Source organism: Agelaius phoeniceus, chromosome 13 (assembly GCF_051311805.1).
Source record: "Agelaius phoeniceus isolate bAgePho1 chromosome 13, bAgePho1.hap1, whole genome shotgun sequence".
Classification (NCBI taxonomy): domain Eukaryota; kingdom Metazoa; phylum Chordata; class Aves; order Passeriformes; family Icteridae; genus Agelaius; species Agelaius phoeniceus.
Window position 1 is genome coordinate 2,219,206 of NC_135277.1, and position 24,598 is coordinate 2,243,803.

At 44.5% G+C, this 24,598-nt stretch overlaps 1 protein-coding gene across 7 annotated transcripts in view; it reads left to right on the forward strand.

The window, feature by feature from the left end:
* The window catches only part of MEGF11 (multiple EGF like domains 11), a 254,466-nt gene that overhangs the window by 192,883 nt on the left and 36,985 nt on the right, over positions 1-24,598 (forward strand). For all 7 annotated transcript variants that reach the window (XM_077185613.1, XM_077185612.1, XM_077185615.1 and 4 more), the window contains 4 exons: positions 7,255-7,375; positions 8,827-8,990; positions 9,394-9,496; positions 23,034-23,180. In XM_077185613.1, coding sequence (XP_077041728.1) covers positions 7,255-7,375; positions 8,827-8,990; positions 9,394-9,496; positions 23,034-23,180 — 535 coding nt within the window. The remainder of the gene's footprint in view (positions 1-7,254; positions 7,376-8,826; positions 8,991-9,393; positions 9,497-23,033; positions 23,181-24,598) is intronic.

A 24,598-nucleotide genomic window follows, 5' to 3' on the forward strand; every position in this document is an offset into this window, starting at 1 on the left:
TAGTTTTAGTGCAAACTAGAAAACTGTTCCCTGGTGGTGAGGGGGATTATAATGCTTGCTGACAGAAATCCAGCTCAGGTTTGCTGGCTTTTAGTATGCAAAATCCAATTTTTTTAATGAAGGTTTTATTTGTGTTTGTTTTCACTGGATTTCATGAAGGGGAAAAAACCCTCCCAAAGCCAGGATTTGCTGCTTTTATTCATCAGTTTTATTGTGCCAGGGCATTGTTCCTTTTGGCTGTATGGAGCACGTTGGAGCCAAGCTGCCAGAGGGCAGGAGAGTGGTGAGATTCTGTGCACCCTCCTCTGGAAAAGATGAATTCCCAGTGGAGTCCCACTGTGAGAGGACCCTGAGCCAACAGGCAGTGCCTGGCTCCTGAGATGCACAAATCCTTGCATTCTCCACAAAAATCCCTCACAGCTGGGATTTGCTGGGCTGGAAACCATGAGCCCTGTCCAGGTAATTCCAGTTTTCCACATGCACAGTGCCCAGACTGGGGAGCTGCACAAGTTCTCCCATCTTGATAGGTTCAAATGATTCCCCAGGCAGCCAAATCCTATCCAAAGGCACTCCCAAGATGTGACAAATGATTCCCAAGGTGCCTGGGCAATGGGTTGGGAAAGGTCCCTTCTGGGAGAATGGATGGATAATTGTTGTTCTGAAAACCCATTCTAGCCCAGGGACCATAGGGTGAGTACTTGTTGTTTTTTGTTTTTGTTTTTTTTTTTAATAAAAGTAACCCAAATATACTGTTAATGCATGTCAGATCAATTCTGAGGCTGTGCAGTGGGAAACAAAACAACCCAGACAGGGAGTGAGAGGTTCTGGAGACTGAGAGGGCAGAAATGAGAACAAATGGTGCTGGTTCTTCTGTGGCCTTAATGAGGGAGTAATGTGACTTATGCCTGTAACAGGCCACAGCAAACAAATTTGGGTTTATAAGAAAGGAATCCATGAAATTTAACCAGATTTTGTACAGTTTGGAAAATAACAACTACAGTTACTTTGTGGTAACTTTTACTCCCCTCTCACTCAGAGCTCAGAGCTTTGCTAACAAAGACTATGATCAGTAAAGTAAAATTAAATTGTATCTAATAAAGTACTGTAGGTACTTAAAAGTGACATTATTTATAATATTTTGCTTACTCTCTCTTTATAACAAATGAAGTGTCCATTTTCTTTGTATTCTGCTGAATACTTCGGATCCATCATCAAGTTTAAGAATTAGTATCAGGCTGAGTAATTCTGGACTTGGCATTTACTGTGAAATTTACTGTATGAATTAGCATATTAGCACAAATTCAGAGGTGAAATAATATGCTGACATCCATTTGTAAAGGTTTGTAAATCCCTGTAAGGTTATAGGAAGCAAAGGGGAAGTTCTGCTCATTCCCAAAGGGATCTGTTCTTGGCATCTCCGTGTTTTGCTGGGAGAGCTGCAGTGTCACCGGGGTGCAGGCTGGGGAAAGCTCTGCAGATGGCTCTTGGAGGGGTTGATGATTTCGTGAAAGACTCTGGCATTCAGGCTGCCAATGGTTCTGTCTTTGGATGAGTCATGAGCTGTAGAGTCACTTTTTTAAGGGTAGGAAAACTCTTTCCCATCCTTTCTGCCTTCCCCTGTCTTTCCCATGAAAAGGGCACAGGGAGAAGGAGATTGAATAAGATCACTGGTGGTTTCATTTTGTCCTTTTAGATGTGTATCAAACCCCAGCACAGCTCCATCACATCGTGTTACAAGGTGGGCAAGGGAACTTTCGTCAGTGCTCAGTCACAGCAATCACCTGCACACGGAGCACTTGGCACAGGAGCCTTCCCCAGGGTTTCACTGCATTTTTTCATTAGCACCAATAATAGCCTCTGCAGGGAGTAATTAGTAACACCCAGAGGGGAGAGGAATTCTGCCAGAGGACATCATTATGTCTGGAAAACTAAAGATGCTGTGTAGTAAGGTCATGAATAAATGGTTTGAGTCCAGGGTGGAGGACAAGCCCGGTGCAAGTACAAAGTTTCCCCCTGCTGCTGATCCTCTGATGAAGAGCACAGTAATTTCCACTGAACACCATTAAGGAAATTAGTTTGTTCTGACAGTTTGTGTTGCTGGATACCATATGTTTACCTTGGGGGAATGTTTGTGGAGAACCACTTTGGGTTAATCGTAAATGTCACAATTAAATAAGTAAATATAGAGGAGTGTGTCTGTGATCTGCGTCAGTGCACAGCCACCATGTCCCAGCACACTGGTGTCCCACGTGCTGTGTGTACACAGACATATACATTTGTAGGTGCTAAATCCATACTGATCAGCTTATCTGGACACACAGGCCTCAGGTACAAACAGCAGCAGCACTTGGCCTCCCTGGTCTGCGGATCAGCACACGCAGGAGCCTCTGCCCTCCTTTCCACCCAGTGCTCTGGGCAGCGAGCGTGGAGCATCCCTGGGCTGGAGCCCGGGGCTGCACCTCTGATTCACCTGCCCAGCCTGCGAGGAGGGGGCGAGGGAGGGATCAGATGGGGTGTTAGAAATCTCTGATTAGCTGGAGTCCCACTGCACATTACCAAAGGTTCCAATATTTTGCCTTTCAGCGCTGTCAGTCGCCCCCAGTAACCTGTGGGAGTTGAGGAATTTCAGCACCTCGGCAGATTAAGCCTCCAGAGCAAAGCTGTCACCCGGGTCTTTGTCATGCAAACTTGAGGCCAGGTTCAATAACATCCTGTTCCTCTTCTGCATTGCGGAAGCCTTGAAAATTGATTTTCTGTTTTGCCACTGAGTTCAGTGGAACCAGACTTCAGCCCTCCAAGGGAATTGTATTCCTGTAGATTGTAGCTACTTCTGAAATCCTTAATTTCACATCTTTAAATAGCAAACTTTGTGACAGACCAGGTGTGGGTGCAAACTTTGCTGGATGTTGTTGACCACTGCTGGGTTATTAACTCTCTTTATGGTCTGGGATACCCTTTTTTTTTCCCCTTTCAAAATGCATTTCACAGACTTGAAGTCCTAATCCAAAATGCACAGGAATAAATACAAATTTGTGTATTGATCACCAGAAAAGGATTTTTAAGGGAGTTGATCACTGCTTATAGCAGGAATGCACGTTTAAAAGAAACAAGAACTGTAACATTAATCCAGGGAAAACAGTTTCTGAAGCAACCAGAGCTTGTTAACACAGCCAACACCTAAGGCAGCATTGTGTCTTTAAGCTCTACTAATATTGAACAATAATAATTTTGGTGGAGGAAAATCTTCCCCTCTCCCTGAACAGAAACAAGACAGATTATTGACTGCCATCTAGAAAGATGGATGCTGTGGCCCTCGGAGTCTATTAATATTTGATGCTGATGGATGTGAGCTGGCAGCCTGAGTTATTAATGGAGTTTGGTTCCTTGGACCTCACCCTCCATCCATGGGGGAGAATTAACCATAACAATAACTGGATGCCCAAAGCTCTCAGGGTGCTGGGAAGGGCTGTCAGTTCCAGCAAAAATGGGAAGTGTTTGTGAAGTGTTTACAGGCATGGAAAGTCATAGGTGGGGCTGCTTAGGTCACTGCTACCATCTACTCTGATTTCAAGGGGACTTTTAGGGTCCCAGGAATTGTAGCTCCCTCCTCTATCTTTGCCATGTTAGCATGCTCCCCTCAGGTCTGGATTTCAAACAAGAAGAGGCTCAGAGGTAATTTCTGAGCAGGGGTGAGGTGTGGGACACTCTGTCCTTGGTGGCACTGAGGTGGCCTCTCCCAGGCTGGGGTGATGCAGAGCAGAGAGCAGGAATGTGCTGCTCCACATAGAGCAGGGCATTTCCCACAGCTGGCCCTGACCCCACATTGCCTAAAGAGATTTTCCATTGTTTATGTTAAAGTCAGATTTGACCCCTGAAATTAGAAACAATCCAGTGGATAGATTTGGGGGCCTATTTTTATAAGCTGGCCCTTCTAAGTGAAAATATTGAAAATGAAACACCTTTGAAAGTTTGTGGTGTCCATATGGGTCATTCTGATTTGGAACATAGAGATGGAGAATACCAAGTTATTTATAGCTCAATTTCCTAATATAGCTTTAACATTTCCAGGGGTATATGTTTGATTGAATTAGCTACTCCTTCCTAGCATGGATACCACATTCAGGCATTGCACTATCCTCATTAACCTCCCAATCTTAATAGAAAAAAAAAAAGAATAATCAACATAAGGAGCACAGCTGTTGATTAATTTTACTAAATAGGATAGAAATATAAAGTACCATATTGCAAGAGTGAAGATTCAATACACACAATTTGAAATCAGTTTATTAGAATATATAACTCATTACCAGCTGGATGCATACACTGCAGCATTATCCACTCGGGCAGGTGGTGAGAGGCAGGTGGAATTTACATATCTTTAACAGTACCTGAATGCATTTCACTTCAGAGGTCATTCTCCCAAATCAAGTTCAAAATGTTAATAACGAGGTGTGCATTTATAATTAATAAAATCTTAGAGCCAGTGCTATAGTTCAAGTGCATTTTCCTCTTATGTAATTAAGAAGTTAAGTGTATTTGGCAGTTGTCACTCAGAGAGCTCTGAAGGTCTCACTTGTCAAACCTGGGGATAGAAATCTCATTAAACCAGGTATTTTTTTTTCAGTTAAGGTTTGTTTGCAAAGTACGTGAGTGGATGGTGGGCAGCTAGAATGCCCAGCTCTGTCAGTCCATAAAGCCAAGTCCATTAAAGTAAATGCCAGCACTCAAAGGCTTGGAACAAACAGCCTGATGTTCACCTTGTGAGAATCACGGAATCCTTAAGGTTGGAAAAGGCCTCAAAGACCACCAAGTCCAACCATCAACCAGCACCACCACTGTGTTCACCACTAAATCATGTCCTCAAGTAACACATCCACAGGTTTTTTTAAGATTTCAGGAATGGTAATTCCACCACTTCCCTGGACAGCCTGTTCCAATGCTGGACAGCCCTTTCTGTGAAGAAATTTTTCCTAATATCCAATCTAAATCTCCCCTGGTGCAACTTGAGGCCATTTCCTCACCTTATTGTCCTGTGACTTGTTACCTGAGAGAAGAGACTGCCATCCACCTCCCTGCAACCCTTTTTCAGGGAGCTGTATCCCTTTTCTTTGGGATAATCCAAAGTGAGTACAGAAAAGCAGTGAATGCAGTCCAGCTGTGCCTGGCAAGGGAGCACTGCCCCCAACAGCTGCTCTGTGGTCACAGAACTTCAGCTGAGACACTGGAAATCCTCCTGCTGCCTCCAGCACTGGCCCAGATGGTGTTTTAGAGGTGTCAGGATGTGGGGATGTGGTTTTGGAGTGATTGATGGTTGGGCTGGATGGTCTTCAGTCTCTCTAACCCTGATGATTCTGTGGTTCTGTGGTTGGTTAATGTGACTCCCCAAGGGGTATTTTAACTCCACATCACTCTGCTCCCCTTTCCTTTTCAAAGGAATTTTCTTTTACTTCTGGATCACTAGTTCAAATCCAGATAAGGTCAGTTGTCATAGAAATTATTAGCAGTACCAGCAGTTCTGTGTAGAACATGAAATGAGTTGGGAGTTTCATTCACACAGGATAAGGGTTCCTAAGTGGCACTAATTGGCTGTCTAATTGTCACACACAGGAGAAAGGCAGAGGATTGATTAGGCGTGGAGACTGAATGCCCCTCTGCCAGCCCGGGCTCCTGGAGCTCATTGCATAGGCATGCTGGCAGGGTAATGAGGGGCAGCCTGCTTTGGATTTGCTGGCTGTCAAGGCAGCATCTTTTCCTGCCAGGCCTTTGCAGGGGCACTTGTTTTACTCCACCAAGGTCAAAGATAGCATCTATAACAAACAGTGCCTTCACTCAAAAATCAGAGACTTGCAGGATTTACTTGTGAGCAGTATATTTTAACTGTTTCCTTTCCTTCCCCCTGAAACACAGTTTTTCTAAAAGGTCTAAAATAGGATGAGTCACACTGGTGTGAGGCAGAACTGCTCCAGCAAAGCAGATGGGGGTTTATGGTGCTCAGAAATCTGTTCATATTTCCTTGTGCTGTCTGGGTGTCTGCTGTGTGATATACAGGCTCCTGGAGGTACTTGTCACAGCATAGGGAAGCTGACATGGTGCACATTTCACTCCTGATAAATGGATCCTCCTATCAAACAGTGAAGCCTCTCACCTGCAAAAATACATTTTGACCAATATCTTTTCCCCTGAGCTATGGCACAGGTCACACCGTGCAATGGAGTTACTTTTAACTTGTAGTAGGTTCACTTTCCCTGGCATAGAACTAAATTATTTAAGTTTGACTCACTGAAGTAGTAAATTTAGGAGTTAATTTGCAATGTGAAAGTCAGGATTACACACAGAGGAAAAGGAAGCCAAAATAACTTGTATATGTTAATGTGTAGACCCAGCTGTGGGACTCAGTAAGTTTACTAAGGCTTAAACCTCAATTAGTGAGGTTAAACCACAATTGCTTTAAACCTTATTGTGCTCACATTTTAATTCCCTTGTTGTATCAGATGAACAGTATTAGTAAGAACTGTGTCTATCCTTTCAACCACAAGCTGATCAGTTCATACAGCACACCAGAATGTAGTGTTAGAGCATTCTATATTTGTGTCAAATATAAGTATTTATTCTCCTCTCCCTCCCTTTGCCCACACCTGGAGCAGAAATAGGACAGAGCCCATGTTTCTGTGTTCTGCTGTGTGCCTCCTGTCTCTGACATACACATCACTCCTGGTCTGCCTTCTTCCTAAAGTCACAATCTCATGCAAATTAATTGAAAACAAATGCAGGTACCAGCTACACATCAAAAAGCTCTGATGCACCTGCCATGTCGTTTTCCTCTCTGCCAGCCTGTGGAAGACGAGCATGTACGAGATCCTTTTGGTTTTTAACCTAACCCTATTCTTAGAATATATTTTCAAAGAAGCGCAGAGCGATCTCTGCACGCTTTCAGACTGTATATTTTGTGATTAGTGCTTCGTAAGTGATGTTTTGCTTAATGATCTAACATCTGCTCTAGGAGGTTTGTTTTTGTAACTTCCCCACCTCCTGCTGAATGAATGCCAGCAACTTGTCCCTTTCCTCCAAGTCAATCAAAGCACTAATTGCATCATAATCATGGGAAGCAGCGGTGACTGCTCAAGTGCTGAAGGCTCAGCAATCAACTCACAACACTCTGCTCACTGTTCAGAGAGAGAAAGCTTCCCTGTGCCGAGCTGGGAGTTTCCTGCATGCCACATCTCTTCAGCTGACTCTGACTTTTCTGGGTTGCAGGGAGATGACTGCACCATTCCCTGCATGGCAGGGACCTATGGAACCAATTGCTCCTCGGTCTGTAACTGCAAGAACGATGGCACTTGTTCTCCTGTGGACGGGCTGTGCTACTGCAAAGAAGGTAAACAAAATTCACATTTAACAGCTCCCTGCCAGCCATGCCTGTCCCCTTTGAAAGTGGCACAGCTGTGCAGTCAGGAACTTCACCATTTTCTTATCCTCCCAGGTATCCCAGCTCAACAGGGGCTGGACTGCAAGTCCAGTCTCTGGCCTGAACAGGGGCCAGACTTCCATGCTCTGCTGCAGAAACGTGTCACAGAACTGGGTGTGGGGGCAGAAACACTGCTCCTCTCCAGGGGAAATGCAGAACAATCCTCTGGCTGCTGGGTTTTTAGGGCTTTTCTGCCGTGTCTCTCCCAGATTCCAAAGTCACTGGGCACAAGAGTGGAGGCAGCTTCCTGCCTGTGTGTCCTGCAGCCCCTGGCACTGGGCTGTGCCTGGCCTTGGTCATCCCCACCAGCCCTGACCTGACTCCTGCCTGCCCATCTCCACCTTGGGCTGGTCCCATTCCTGCTGCCCTGGGCTCCAGGCTCATCCCAGCTGCCAGCCCTGCCCTTGGGCACTGTGGGGAGGGCCCTGGCTCTCTGCCCTTGCTGCCATCCTCCTGTACCCTGACATGGTGACACCCCAGCCTTGTGCAGATGTCCTCTGTCTCCTGTGCTAGCACAGGGTTCAGGATGTGGCTCTCATTTATTTGGAGCAATAAGAAGTCTTGCCTGCTCCAAGGTGACTGACATCTTTTCTTGCCACACGTGTCCATAATTCCCTCCTGGACGTGGTGGTGAGCACATCCCATGGATCCAGTGACCACCTGAGAACCCTCCCCATGTGCTTCATGGCACAGCAGCTCTTCTGTTCCCCCAAAATCCCAACATGAGCTATGCCCGTATGACATACATAGGCCCTAAAACAGAAGTGAGGCAAATAACCATAAAATCTGGCATTTCAAACATGAATTAATGGATCACTGTAGAACCCCATTTAATGAGGGTGTATAAACCATGAGTTACTGCTCAACTCCATGACACAGAGCTGCAGTGTAATGAAAGTCATTGTGCTCCTGGTAGTTAAGATTTGAGCCTTAATGGCTAGAAATGATGGCATGGGTCTTATTTTAGGTGTAATAGCTGCTTTATATTAAATAGCATTCTCAAAAAAAAAAAGAAAGAAAGAAAGAAAAAAAAGGTGAGAAACAGGCAGCATCACATGGAAAGTTCTTGCAGTCCTGTAGGTCAGAAGGTCTCAAACCTGACAGACAGGTCCCAGCAGTTCCCAGAAAGGCATCAAACTCCTAAATCTGGTTACAGCCAAGGCTGTTATGCCTCCATCTGTGTGTAGAGATGCTGGGAGATGGAGCTGGGAGGTCACAATGAAAGGGTCAGTCTTTGACCCCAAGTTAGTCTTATTTACAACAAGAAACTGTCCTAGAAGCAAAGAACTGCAGCTTGCCAGCTGCCTGTCCCTCTGTTGTCATGAAAACATCCCAGAAACATTTCTCCCCTGTTTCCTTAGGGTGGCAAGGAGTGGATTGCTCTATTCCCTGTTCAAGTGGAAGCTGGGGGCTGAACTGTAACCAGACGTGTTCCTGCAGCAATGGAGCATCCTGCAGGCCAGCTGATGGCTTCTGCCTCTGCTCCCCAGGATGGCAGGGGGAGTTCTGTGACCAGCCTTGTCCTGTGAGTGCAAATCACAATTTGGGGTGGTCTTCCACCACATTCAATCACAGTCCCCATAGCTCTGCTGAACAGAGAGCAGGGGAGGAGCTCAATTTGTCTGTGATGTCTGAGGAAATCAAGTGTAAATAACAGATTGGGGTTCTAGCAGTCAACTGGATGTATTATCCTTTGCATTGTATTTTATCAGAGCTATTGCTGTGTTATCTGCAGTTTCTTGAATGTCATTTTTTAAAGTGATTCCTCATTTGGTTCTGTATAGAAACATTAGGCACTGAGTTTCTGTCTTCTGTGTATGTTAATTTAAAAAATGCAACTCAGCATTAAGAGGGACGTGATAGATGATTTTGCACATTTCAGAACAAAAAGCTGATCACTGAGAGGATTTTTATTTCTGCTCTTGAAGGATGGAACATATGGCCTTAATTGCAGCGAGCGCTGTGACTGCAACCACGCGGACGGGTGCGATCCTGTCACCGGCTACTGCTGCTGCCTCGCGGGCTGGACAGGTAAACCAGCAACTGCCCTTGTAGACTCGGGGGCTTTGCTTCATCTGGGGCTTTGGGGGGTTATGCTGGTTTGCTGTGCTTTGCTTTTGCATCAGTTATAACCCTGGACTTGTGACTGCAAACTTGTAAATAATGGATTGAGACAAGATCAGCTGAACTTGCCCACATTTAAATCACTCGTGATGGTGACAATAATTGGCATTCATTAAATTTGTATTCAGATGAGTTGAAGATGGCTCCAAACCTGCAGCCAGATGTTAGCCTTCTGTAAAAGCATCCTCAGGAGGGATGCAGATCATCCATAATCCTGCAGAGTTTTTCTCCTTGAACTGCCCTTTCCACAGGGTGCAGCTGTGGGACGGTGAATCCCAGGACCATCATACCTGGAATGCAGACAGGGCATATCTGATGAGTCATTACAGCTGCTCCAACATACAAAACTCTGCATTCCCATTTTCCAATGGTTCTTGTCACAGGGTAGTTGCAGAGAGCAGATTAATGCTGGTGTGACAGAGCTGTTGTGATGACACAGCAACAGAGAGGAATATTCAGTGAAGTTGGAGAGTCCAGGCTGGAGTTCTCAGTACAATTAGACCTGCACTTGACTCCACACTGATGTTCTCTTCCCAGCTTTTGACAGCAGTAGGGGACAAGTTACTGACCCAACCATTTCACACTTTGCTGCCTAAAATGCTGGTTAATCTCTCTGCTCTCTGTTGAGGCCCTGGGTGGAAATAAAGTTATGGAAATAAAGCTTGTATGGAAATAAAGTCATATACTGCAGAACCACCAGTGGCACTGACAGTCAAAATGCATTTATATTAACAGCAAATCATTTGGAAAATTTAATTGTTTTTCAAACAAGTACAAGTTGAGAGGATGCATGAGCAAGGCAGGCTGATCAGGCAGCCAACATTTGGGATAGTGTCACCTTTCCCATTGATTTATGCCCTAAACCAACACACACCTTCTGTTTCTGATGGAGAGGACATCCCACAGCAGCCCAGCTCCCAGGAGCATGAAGCAAAAGCAATGAAATTATGCCTAAAACATACAATGGAGATAATCTTTAAAGAATTTTAAAAAATGTTGTGTACAGCAAAGCTACTTTTCTAAGATACTGGGCATGTAACCCTGAAATGGACATTTTTCCCCCAAGAAACTCCATTTTATAAGCTCACTTGCATCCCCTCCTTCATTCTCTTGCCTTCCTCACTGGCTGGCCAGCATTTATCTTTCTCTGAACCTCCTTGCCATCAATATATCCATCTATCAGGCTTTAAAACTCTACTGTTTATTATTGATGATCAGCAGAGAAACAGCTGGTAGATTTTCCTGTAGTCACTGTGAGCTTCTTCAAGGGAAAAAATGGCTTTTAAAAGTAGAGTAATTTGAAGAGAGATATTTATATACACCTACTCTAAAAGTTCATTACACATCTTCTGGATGTAGCATTCCAGAGGAAACTGCAGGGACTGACCTTTGCAGACAATGCAGACTGAAGGTGTGGCTTTTTCTCAGAGGCATTTGCAGCAAATACTTTGTGCTTATTGCCATGCACATCTGTAAATGGACATCACATGCAGATACTAATTAATTAAAGGTAAGAATAATTTCTGATGTCCTTCTTTTAATTCCCATATTGAGCAAGGTAAGTGTATATTAACTTGGAGGGGGTTTGCTGCAGCCCAAGCACTTTATCCCTCAATGTGCTCCCACAGTTCTGGAATTCTTCTCCTCAGGATCACATTTCAGGAAGGAAAATATTATATCCATATTTGAGACCAGGTTGGAGTTGAAACAGTAACAGGGCTCTGTAAGGTGGAAATGTTGATAGACAGAACCAACACGTGTTTTGTCAATTCTGTTCCAATGTTTTTTCCACTTGGCTTGGCACCAGACACAAGGATAAATTCTGCTCCTACCAGTTTGAAAGTATGTCATTTAAGAAACTCTTCAGCTAGATAATTATATTTTCATATTAAGGAGTATGGCATCAGTGAAAGATTAATCTTATCTGCAGTTGTTGTGAACTGGGCCATGATGTGTATTGCAGTGCATTTTATTAATATGAGGTGATAAATAATTCAGGCTGAAATTTTTGCTTTCTGATTTTGGTACTAATTAGGCATGGCCTGAAAAATATCAGAAAAGTTCAGGATCATGGAACTTCTGAAGGTTCTCCTGCCCACTCACACCAAACAGAAAATTCACGTGGCTTTCTGATCCTAATAGCCACAAACTTCATCTGAAACAGCAAATTCTGTATGTTCATCCCAGACCTGGGACTCCCTCTTGATGTCTGTGTTTTATGTAAAGATCAAGGGGGAGATTGAACCCATTTTCTTTAAAGTGGTTTCAAGATGTTACTGATATAAACCTTCAGGGACTGATAGATGGTAAGAGCATGGAGGAGGACTGGCAAAAGAAGGAAAAAGTCATGTCCAGAGCAGCATGCAATGTAAGGTAATAGCACTCTACCATCCTTTTATTCTGTCATGACTGCCACCCAAGACTATTATTCAGGACAATGACCTTCTGTGGATACCAGCTGAGGGAAGGTAATTTTCAGGAGCTGAGTGTCCCTGGCAGATGGGAAGATGATGAAGAGATCCCCACATCTCAAGCAGGAGCTCACAAAGCTGTGCAAAGCAGCTGGGAGCATAAATAAGCACAGAGGCAGCAATCTGCACATCCCCTCCCTGTCAGCTCCGTGGGAATGCACCTGTGCAGCCAGAGGCAGGGGCTGGATCAGCTCTGGGGACACTTGTACCTGGTGTCACTGCTGCCAGTCCCCCAGCCAAGTGCTGGTGCCACCAATGGCTTTGGAGATAGCTCAGCAAGAACAGAAGCCCAAAACTACATTGGCAAAATGCTCTCATGTGGTAAAAACAAAGTGAAACTTGTTGAAATGTTGGGCAAAATCAGATCTGTGACCTGCTGATGCCATGCAGAGCTGAATTTCCCTCCACAGGAAGGAAATGTGGGATGCAGTGACACTGAGGGCTCCAGAGCCTTGCACTGGAAGGACTTCTCCAGGTTGGACATGTGTAACTTCATGTATACAAATAGTGCCCTGGAAATCCAAACATGAGGTGTTCAAATCTACTTCTGGGTTAAAAAGGAAAGGTCTTGCTCTCAGGGCACCAAGTCTTGATTGCTCAGGCTGTTTTTTAAGGATTAATAAGGCTCTCTTTCCCCACCTTTGCTGTGCATTTTAGGTACAGACACTTCTGTGCTTGCAGCCCTGTGTGTGTGCACAGGTCCCTCAGAGCTCCCAACACACCAGACATTTGTGGAAGAGGTGTTACTTTATGTACACTCAGGTTGAAATGAAAATGCTCAGTGCTAATTACATTTGGTTAATTAGGTTCCTGCACACAATGACTCCACAGAGGGAATGGAACACAGAAATGCTGCATGGTAGAGCAGCTCCTGGAAGTCCTTTGCAACAAACAGGTCCTGGAGAAGCAGGATGAGTCTCATCTGTCCCAGGTGCAACCTCCTCTCCTGGATGCTCAAGCAACAAGGTTATTTCAGTTAGGCTCCTCTCAATTACTCGAATCTGAAAGTGGACAGGAAAGGACCAGCTGCCCTGGTGGCCCTGCTGGGTGAGCAGGATGGCAGTGCTGCTGTGGCAGTGTAATGCTGAGGCTCTGGAGGTGACAGCTCCAACTGCATCCCCTGTGGGATGCAGGATGAACTTCAAACCCCCTCAGCTTGGTCCCACCTCAGCCAGCTTTTGTACCAGAAATGGCTTCCTCACAGATTCCAGGTGTTTGAGGCTGTGTAGCCTTTAGCTGCTTCCCTCAGTAATCTTTCAATAATTAAATTAGAGCTGCTGGCCTGTCCTCTGATTTCTGGAGGTGCTTGACCAGAGCCAGGTAAGGCTCCCTGGGGAGACAGACCCAGGTATTGCCCATGCTGCCCCCAGGACCCGAGTCCATCCATTTTCCCAGTCCCAGACTGATGCCAGAAGCAGAGCCACAGGCCTGGCTGCTCCTCCAGCTGAGCTCTGCTCCTCCCTGGGATGAGCCAAGTGCTCCAGGTTAATTGTGGCAGCGTGTGCTTTGTTACCCTTTCAGCTCTTACACTGGGTTTAAATGGGAAGTGATCTGCAGGGGGATAGATTCCACTCCTCTAAATGCTAAGGTCAGTTAAAATCCTGTTTATCTGAATTCCTTTAATCTGAAATGCTGTCTTATCTGCATCTTGTTCTGCCTTTTTTCTTGTGTGGTGCTCTGGTTTTGCAGAGCTGCTGTGGTGATGGTATCTCAGCTCCCCACTGAGCTGGGGTACCCAGAGGCTTCTCTCAGTACCCAAAGCCAGAGTTTATTCACTGTATTTTAACATCCCAAAGATGTGTGGGGAAAATTAGCCTGGTGCTGTAGATATGAGGTGGAGAACATAAAAGTGTGCATCCCATAGTTAATCATAAAAGAAGCCCATATAGATTTTCCTTAATTAATCAGGATGGCAAACACAGGTATGCAAATGATGCATGCTGCTGAGGAACAAACATCTTATTACCTTGGTGCTTTATACCTTCAGGCTTCATTCCTGGCTCATAAGAGCTGCCTCCCTCTTTGCTGTGGAAATCAAAATACACATTTCACTGTCCTTTACAACCTCAGTAACCTTCCCACATTGCCAGAACACAGCCCCTGATGGTCCCTGCTCGTGTCCAGCTCCAGCACAGTGGCTGTGGGACTCTGGAGCTGCAGGATTCCCACCTGTGGGCTGGGAGGTGCTGCTGGGCACAGCCCAGGGCAGCTCCAAGGGACCAGGCTGCAGGGCTGGGAACATTTGCAGGCTGGCAGTGGCATCTGCACTGTCACTCAAACACAGAAACATGTTTCTTGCCTCCTGTGGACACATTAATTCAGGAAAACTGATAAGCCTGTTACTCAAGGGAAAGCCTTTTTGAATTTTAAAGGAGCACTGACCACTTTGACGGGGAGCTCTAAGGTATTTTTAACTTCACTTTCTCTAGTTCTTTGCAAGGAGGTGAAAAATCCTTGAAGGAAAAAACCCACCCTTTCCATAAAATGTATTTTGTTTGTACTAATATGATTTTCTTTCATTGCAGCTGTATCCAATTTATAATCTTAGGGCCAGATCCTGTCCTCAGCTGTACTGGGTTGAAGCCTAAATAATTCTCTTGTCATTAGTAGATCAACCTCACCTATGTGATGATAAAACTGGGAGCTGGTTTTCCATGCCTATTTAAAACCAGAAAAAATTCTAGGACTAATTTCATGCCCCTGCAGCTTTTTAGCTAAAGATCCAGAGAGGTTTAGAATTCACAATGTCATGGGTTGGCTTTTTTTCCATCAGATTGTTTTGTACCATTGGTTTGTAAGACAGAGCCTAAAATACCAGAATGGAGCAATAGTAAGTTCCTATTAAACATGCATTTTCTAGATGTCTAGTCCCATTATCTACATCGTATTTTGCATTTATCACTTCTGGCAGTCTTATCCCAGATTTTTAAATTAATAATTTATTTCTGTGATTATTCTGTATCCTTACATTAGCTTTAAATGGACAGGAAAACTAGAAATTTCTAGAGTCAGTCTAAAATGGTGCATTTTAGCCTCTCTCCTGGCCCCTGCCTTTCCAGTGTGAAAATCTTTTCCATATGAAAGGTGTGCTTACTCTCTGGATTCGACAAGTGCCCTTTAGTCTATGAATGTAAGATAAGCTTATTAGAAATTAGCTTTAATTTTTCATTGACTTAATTTCAAGTGAGTTGATAAGATTTTAATGTCAGGCTGTGCTTAAAAATTCTCTCTTTGACAGGAACCTTTAAGGATGGTTCCTGCTGATATAGGGCTAATTTTCAAAAATATTAATTCTGAAGTTATATCAAAGATTTCATTGATGTCCTGACATTAATTATGTCTGTGCCTTCCTTGGCAGGTATCTGGGGAGGTTCCTGATTTTCATCTGAGTAAGGTTTAGTTGTGTTTGTCCTGTGACAGATTTTGTATCTATTTCACCTTTGGTGAAATCAGTTGGATTTTTGCCATTCCTTCAGTGGGAGTTGGATCAGACCCTCAGACTATAATTAGCAGCTGCAGTAGGGCTACTGCTAAACTTCAGCATGTATGCAAATCATTGCAGTAATAATCTTATAAACAGAAGATACACAAGTTTGTTTATCTTTGTATTTATTTTTGGGTTTAATTTTGCTTAATAAAGGACAGCTTTTAAATTTCTGAGAGAAGATAGAGCTTGGATGGCATCCTGGGTGATGCTAATTTAATGGGCTTTAGCAACATGAGACTTGACGTTCGAGGTACCCAACCCTTTTCCATTTTCATGCAGAGACATTCTATATATAAGCCTGGCTGTGTGTACAATAGTCACCTATAAATAAATGTGGGCGAGAAGTGGGGAAAAATTATTTGTGCACATTTCAGCAGACTAAATCCTGGCTGTTGGCATGCTGGGTGTGAAAGGAGGAGAGGGAAGAGTGCTCAGCAAAGAGCCTGCAGGCTCAAATGAGGTGTGTGTGTATATTTATATATTTCTATAGTGGAGAGAGACTATTTACAGGAGCAGGTAGTGACAGGTCAGGGGGGAGTGGCTTCACACTGCCAGAGAGGAGGGTTGGATTGGATAGTAGAAAAAGTAGAAATTTTCTGTATGCTGCCTTCCCTGTGAGGGTGAGGCCCTGGCAGCTGTGGCTGCTCCTGGATCCCTGCAGTGTCCAAGGCTGGACAGGGCTTGGAGCAGCCTGGCACAGTGGAAGGTGTCCCTGCCATGCCAGGGGGTGGGAATGGGATGATCTTTAATGTCCCTTCCAGCCCAAACCATCCAGGATTCTGTGATACATAATGTCATTAATGAAAGAGTTTGCAGTGAAAAGTGTTGGAACCATCTTCCTTCCCCTCCCACAGCAAGGAGAAAGGGTGGTATTTCAACATCATTGACCACAAAAGGCTTTGGTTATGCCTCAGCTCTTGCTCAGCTGTTCTTCACTCATGGTTTAGTTCAGGAGCTTGAACATTTCCAGCAGGAAATTTCCAGCTTTTCCCAGTTACCAGTTCCTCCTGTTTGCCTGCTGATGGTCTGCTCAGATCTTCCCCAGCTTTCTCTTCCCTCCTAGCCTGAAGCTGTTCCCAACATTTGAGAAATAGGAAAGCTCTGCAGATGAAGTAGGGCTGTGTAGGGCTTGACTCCTTTTAGCCCCATTTTCTGCAGGTCTGCCCTGCCTGCCCAGGGGAATACCCTGCAGCAAAGGGAACCTGATCATCCTTTACTTTAGCAAACATTTTGACTTACCTCATTTCTTGTGAGGTAGGTCTCTTGCCTCAAAAGCTTTTATTGCATAAATTCCCTGGGTTGGGTGATTCATACCTAGAGATTTCTCTAGATAATTAAAACTAGGGGTAGGATTAGAGCTCCACAGAGGTGCATTAGGCTCTAAGTGTATTACTTGCAGAAAAACACTTACATTAATGGCTGCATAAATCGCCCCTGCACAGATGAGAGAAGGGACAATGTAGAATTTTTCACTGGCTTCAGAGAAGGGCTTATTCTTCATTATTTAGGACCAGATCATGGAGCTTTCATTTAGACTGATGGGCTGTTACACTCGGGAGTTGCCCCTCTGAATCCACTGGTGAATGATGATCAGCAAGAGAAGGAAGGCTCCATGGCACCAATTGGGAAAAAAAAAAAAATCAGTGGAAAAAAGCATTTGAGAACACCACAGAAGTTCATAGATAATGTGAGTGTGGCTGCTGCTCTCTGCTGAGTAGTTTCACTATATAAAAACAAAAATAGCTTATTTGCAGACTAGATGAGCAGCCATCAATTCTTAATGTTTCCATTTAATTTTATGAGAGATCCCTTTATGTTTTCTTCTATCTGCTGCCCTCCCCACACTGATTTTCTCATTCTTCAGCATTCTTAAATGCTGAGCTGTCAAGAATTGTGCTGTGGTGCTTCTGACTGGCTCTGAGTCAAAAACTTCAGGGTTTGCCTCAGGTAGGAAAAAATACAGAGATGCAAAAAGTGATGGAAAAGCATCAAGAATTCTTTGTGAACTCTTGTTTGTGCTCTGTGATGGCCCCTCTGAGCAGCTGATCCACAGGTTGGACAGTTCTTCCTTGTGCTCTCAGTGAATTGTCTTTTACCTCTTAAGAGACTGAAGCAGCAGAAGAGTCCCTGTTTAGGAAAGCACATGGAGCTAACCTCAGATACAATTTAAATAGAATTTATAGGGACACTAGAAGTGTAACAGCAGTGACAGTATCAGGGAAAGACAAGAGGTTATGTTAAAGAAAACATGAATGTGTGATTATGGAAGTCATTATCAGAAATAAATGTACAAACCAGGAGGCCAAGGCAGGGTTCAGGATAACCTGGGTGGCCTCTGGCTCTGCCCCTGGGCTGGGTGGGGGTGCTGCCAATGGGATCCCTGCAGGTGGGACAGAGACCAGAGGGAGGGTGTGCCCAGAGGTCAGAGCCACTGAGACACTCCCAGACCTGTTCCCAGTTACACTCAGCTCCCTGCTGGCCCCTGCCCACGGCTCCCACCCCAGGCAGCCCTGCAGCATCAGCTGGGGGTGTGTGCTGGGTGGGGTCCCCTGTCAGCAGGTACCAAACAGCTCTGGGGATCCTTCCTGCCAGAGCCACCAGCACTGCACATCAAAGCCAAGCGTGACTCACCAAACCTCAGGCCTCCACAGCATCGCCTGCATAAATCCTGGGCCTATTTTTACATAAAAAGCAGCTCTTTCCAAAGCTATTCAAATGCCAGAAATAAGAGATTATTATGACTTCATGTCATGTTGAAAGACAGGTGGAGGAGAGCACAATGTTTGTGTTGGATTCAAATGTCTGCTGAAATCATTCCTGTCATTCCTAATTGATGTTGCATCTGTCTTTAGATTGGGACTATTGAGGGGGAAAAAAAAGCTGAAGATCTTATTCAGAGAAATAATTACAGTTATGTGCTGGTAGATGTAAAATTAAAGTATGTGGGGGGGAGGGAACTACATCCTATAATTTATCAAATTCCTACATCCCTGAAAAATAATTAGATGCTGGGCACTGCTGCAGAGGCTACTGTCAGGGGGATAGCAGTGGTCAAAACCAGGCCACTGGTTCTCATTTATTCCATCCATTTTTGCTCTTTTATTGTGTTTGGAGTATTAGTTTCCAACTATCCAGAGACACAGCAGAGAAACAATGGCAGCTTTATTAAGAGCCAGAGACGTAATCCCCAAGCACGAGTGCAATTGCAGAACCTGGAGAGGGAAAAAAGGGAGTTCTGCTTATGTCTGGCTTTCAGGAATTTTACCCTCCAAAGTCCTTCAGCATGATGTAGTTATGGGCAGCACTAAATCTGCATCACTTTGACAAACTTGAAGCCACTGAAGATTATTAACGGAAGCAGCCTGTGAAGGAGCTCTCCAATGGATGCCTCACATCCCAGTTGTATGGCTTGGGGGGGTTTTCCTCTTCTTTTTCTTGCTCCTTTTCCTGATGCTTGTGTGGATGTTGGATTAATCCATCACAGTTGATTTGTAAATTTGAGTACAAGGGTTGACTTCATCTGGTCAAGCTTGAAACTGCTCCATGTAAGACAGACACAGGTTTCCATCAACAGCTTCCCACTGCCAGAGGGCAGGGTTAGATGGGATATTGGGGAGGAATTGTTCCCTGTGAGGGTGGGCAGGCCCTGGCACAGGGTGCCCAGAGCAGCTGTGGCTGCCTCTGGATCCCTGGAAGTGCCCAAGGCCAGGCTGGACAGGGCTGGAGCAGCCTGGGACAGTGGGAGGTGTCCCTGCCATGGCAGGAGGTGGGACAGATGAGCTTTATGGTCCCTTCCAACCCAAACCATTCTGAGATTCTGGGATTCTCTTCCTCCTCTACCTCTCTCCCTGCTGCTTTCCTTAATCAGGATTGTCTGCAGCTCCATGTTGGAAGATCCCTGCCCAACCAAATGGCCTCACCTCTGGGGAGCTTGGGCTGAGTTACCCCAGATACTCCCCATGTCCCAGCCAGCAGCTGCTTGGACACCTGGTAGGAAATTGTCCTGGAGGGGCAGGAGTTTGGAGCAGCTGTCCTGTGAGGCTGTCCCTTGGAACAGTGCAGTTGTGACTGCTCTGGTGGGCTGAGTTGAGCCCAGTTTGTGTTTTCCACAGTAATTCAGGCCCTCAGGGCTGGTTATCCTCCCCATCATGTGTGCAAAGGAGGTCGGTGTGAGGAAAAGGGAGTGAAGGCACTCCTGGGACTGTCAGCTGAATGCCATGTACAGAGCAGTCCAGAGGGAATCCCACTGGAAAGCAGCCAGTGCTTGCAGGAATCCAATACCCCAAATCCCTGTTGGGCCATGGGGAGTTTGTGGCTGCTGTTTCACAGACTGAATTAAAGCCACAGTGGGCTCTGCTCTTACCTGGGCTCTGCCTTACTGCAAAAGTGCAGATCTTTACCCATGTCCAGTGGGTAACTACAGTTTTATAAGTTTTGTGGATTTCATTTACAATTCACCCCCAGAACATTGTTTAAAAAGGTCTTGGAAGTGTAATTTTATACCAGTGTCTGCAATTGTGAACCACAGCCTCGGGCTGGCAGATAATTCCCTGGTATCCAGGCAATAGAGTTTATGTATAGAACTGCTTCCTGCAGCTTCAAGGACTTCTGATAGTTGTCTTTCTAATTTCTACACCATGCATGTGAAACCAGGACTTTGTTCATAAATTAGGAATCTGTGGTTGTAACACGAGGTAGTACAGAGGTGTGTCAACTTCAGCACTTCTTGTAGTTCTGGAAATTGAAAACTAATTGCTTATCAGAAATGTTCATCAGCAAGTTCCTAAATAAATATTAAAGTTTTACATTACAGAATCTTGCTGCTTCACTGACTCTGACTGTAAAGTAGCTGGGAGGGATGGACTCCCCCTTCACACGCTGTCAGGTTAGGGAATTGTAAAATTAAGGTGCTTTTTCCAGCACCATTCCATAAGACTTGCATGTCCAGATGCAGTTTTAACTTCTCATTTATATTTGCAATTCAATGCGTGTCGGAGCCTTCAAAAATGAAGTCTTCCATGAGAATTAACTTGGAGTAATAAAAAGTAATAAAACCTGATTGCGGCACCACCTCGGTTGTCTTCTGGAAATGTACAAATAAAGAAGGGTTCTAATGGGTGCCAGTGGCTCCTGGAAGGTTTCCTTTTCCCCTTTCCCTTTTGCTACAACAATCAGCTCCACGATGACTCATTGCCTTCGTTAGCAGAGGGAAGACATCCCTCATTACTCATTACCAAAGGAAGGGCTTTGCTGCTGCAGGAACAGCCCTGGCATTCAAATTCAGGTACCTTCCACAAGAAAAGAGTCACTGTCATTCTTCCCCAAACTTTGTCAAAAGAGACAAGAAATAATGCTGTTTAATTGTCCCCATTTATAAATAGAGCATCCACAATGACAGAATTGTAATTTTAATGCTGCAATCGGGAGGGAAAATGCACATTTTTCAGGTTTTGTGTCTGGATTTCAGTTCAGGGAACTCACACTGAGACTCAAGGCTATAAATGATCATATATATGTATTTATAAATAAAAAACACATTTATTTGTTTGTTTGTTTATTTACAATTTATTTTCTGACTTTTTAATTACAGAGCACTGTGGATAAAGGACATAAATGCACACACAAAGCACTTGTTAAAGTAATCCAGGGATATATTTGATTTCAAAGGGAGCAGGGAAGACTTTAAAATAATTTCTTAAAATAATGATTTTTCTTGATTTTACTAATACAAACGTTCCTTGTCTCTTTTCACAGTCCCTTTTTTCAGATTTATTTACTTGGATAGGAAGGAATTGAGCTTGTATTAAGTTTTTACTGTTTTTTAATGTGGTTTTTATTAAGCTGTACAGAATGGTCCATGCCTCTTTATAAATAAAGCTAAGATCATGTATTACTAGAAATCACATTTCAAACTGTGCTTTTGCCAGACTTGGTTAAGATTTTCTAGGAAGGGACATTATAATTGTATGATTAATCTCCAGAAAAGGGAAATTTTGGCTCTGCAGTATTTCTTACTGTGTTAACTTCAGAGATTTATAAAACCAACTTGAAACTGCACTGTAAGTGTATTTATAATGACTTTCAGCTGATTTAATAATGCTCAGAGTTTGGTGACTGTACAGATCACAGCTCCCCAAATGCAGTGCATTACCTCCAGCATCCAGATGAAGTTATCAGAGGGGGAGGAAATGGTTGGGATTGTGTTTCTGCAGAGAGCTGCACTAATCCAACCCCTGAGCTGCTTTGATCCCATTGTGCAGTGGGACACGGGCACGGGTGATAGAGAACATCTCAGGTGAAGGATAGTAAAGAGCATCTCGGGCTGGGCATGGAGAAGAACATCTCAGGTCAGAGACAGTCAAGAACATCTGAGGTTGGGGTTGGAAGCCCAGCTGAGGTGTGTGGGTACCCCCCAATCTCAGGGCTGGGCTCCCACTGGGGTCATGTTCTAAGAAAAATTTCCAAGCCAGTCTCTGATCCATTTCTGCTGGTTTAGATGCTCCTGCCAGTGCCACTCCCTGCAGCTGGCACTGCTCAGTGTCCCTCTTAGTTCATGATTCTGCAAACCCATGCAAGGAGCCCTTGATCATGCAAATAGGCCTGCTAATTGCAGATATTGGTACTGCTTTATTCCAGTGGAGTGAGAGCCTCTCAGACACAGTGTGCAGGATCAGCTCCTTCAATCACATTTATATGTGACAAGCCCCGGCACACGGTTGTTTTTAAAAGTCACCAGTTTAAACAAAGCCAGTTGAAACCATGCCAGAAGCTTTGTGTTAAGTTTCCTGGCTGTGTGCTCCTTTCAGTGTTTCCAAGCTTTGCTCTTCATAATAGTAAATATCAAACAAGGACCCCGGGGAGCACTGGGAGCTGGATTGGCAGGTCTCAGTCTCCATTTAACATGCAAATGCTCAGCCTGTGCTCACATATGGCCACTCGCTGGATCAGAACTCAGCTCATTCACACAGAACTGTTCTGGGAGTTCTGGGTAGATGTGGGGTGTGTGCACAAAACACCAGAGCACAGGGGTTTAAGCCAGGAAGGGAACAGAACACAAAATAGAGTTTAATTTACTTGTGTTGAAGAATCCAAATACTGAACATGTTTTTGCAAAATCCTGATTTTTCTTTTTATGGTTGTCCAATTCACAACAGGTAAGTAATCAGGCTTCAATCAACTGCCTATTTCCAGACCAGTTATTTGAGCTATTTTGTGACTTTAAAGCAATTCCTGACCTTCATCTCTTGGATGACATGCAGAGTTTCTTTAATGGTGCTGAGGACTGAACAGGCTCCCACCAACACCTACAGAATTCACCTCTCTGGCATTTTCTTAATTTTCACTTTATTAAGCAGATAAAAGAGGAGCTGTTTCCTTCCCAGATCCCTCTGGGGGACTGTGAGGCATCAGTCCAGCCGAGCATTTCTTTGATCAATGAGCAGAGTGAGAGTTGTGGGAAGCCTAACGTGTGGCTTTGTGTCCTTAGGCATCCACTGTGACAACATCTGCAGCCAGGGCCGCTGGGGACCCAACTGCTCCATCTCCTGCAGCTGTGAGAACGGGGGGTCCTGCTCCCCTGAGGATGGAACCTGTGACTGTGCACCGGGATACAGAGGGCCCTTGTGCCAGAGAAGTAAGATTTTCCATAGCTGGCAGAAGCAAGGCAGGTAGAAATGCTCCTTTATGACACCAGGCAGACAAATCCACAGTTTCTGAGCTGCTTTAGCTCATGACTTCCTGAGGGCAGAAGAGCCTGGAAAAGGCTCCTTCATCAAGAACTCTCCTGCACTGAGCTGTGCCTTGTGTTTCTTCTTCTGATCACACCTGAGGTCACAGGTGACCTGGAAGGAGGAGCAGCCCCCTTACAAACCAAGCTGGCAGGACTCAGGTTTGCAGTGAAGTCAGACCTGTTAAACAGTCAGCCACCACCCATCAAATAATGACAAGTGGATGAGCGTTGGCATCAAAATAATAAGGCAATGTTTTCTTGTATGCCAGAAAAAGAAACACAGCAGCCCAAAATAGCTCCTGTTTGATGCTCTGCTGCTACATATTAAAATGTACCAAGCAGATAAAATCCTCTCATTTGCTTTATCTGGGAAGCTGCATTTGCCCCATAGGGACCCTAATTCACTGATCCAAACTACACCAACCATCTTCCCATGTAAACAAGAAGTGGATTTGTCTTTGTTTTCTGCTCAGCATTTCTTCTTCCTCCTCTTGCTGTGAGACATTTTGCATGCCCAGTTCATAGATCCCTTTTGATTTCACAAGTTACACTTGACACTAGAACACACTCATCTCTAAAAATAATTTGTAGCTGACAGTTTTTATTTAAAGCCATTATAACAATGACCTCTAGCACTGCTGTAGTTAATGGCCTATAAGCATTTCCATTATAAACCCCAATTTCCAGGTGCTTCAGCATATCTGTGTAGCTGTAAAACCTCTCTCCAAGGCTAAAATGTGGAGCTCAGAGCTTCAGGGAGATGAGGAAGAAAATGTTTTACAAATTTGAAACCTTAAGAGTGCAAAACTTCCAGAAGTTAATAGTTTCTGACCTTTCTGAGATGAAAAAAACCCAGCTTAGTTCTATCAGCTGTTGGCATGCAGGCTACAAGAGCAACCCTTGTGCCCAGTTTGCAAGCCCAGGAATCAGGCTGCTCCCTGAGGATGTTTACTAAGGATTTAATGGGGAGAACTTTTCCTCCCCACTGGGGTGACAGCAGAGGGGTCCTGTGGATGCTTCTGCTCCTTCCTCTGTGTGTATTTGGCCTGGGAATCCAGCTTGGAATCCAGCTCTTTTCTGAGATTCAGGCTCAAAAATACCTTGTGAGCAGACCTGGCTAAGCTTGTTCTCAAAATCATCCACATTTTTCTCTTAGAAATTCATTTAGAAACAGGGTTTAGGCTGTTTTATTACAAGGCAGAGCTGAGGATGATACTGAAGATGATACTCAGCCAACTTGTTCTGTCTGTGTAATCAGGATTACATGAGACACTGGGATGGTTTAGTGCTCTTAAGCCTGCAGAAATGTCTCCAGGAATGAT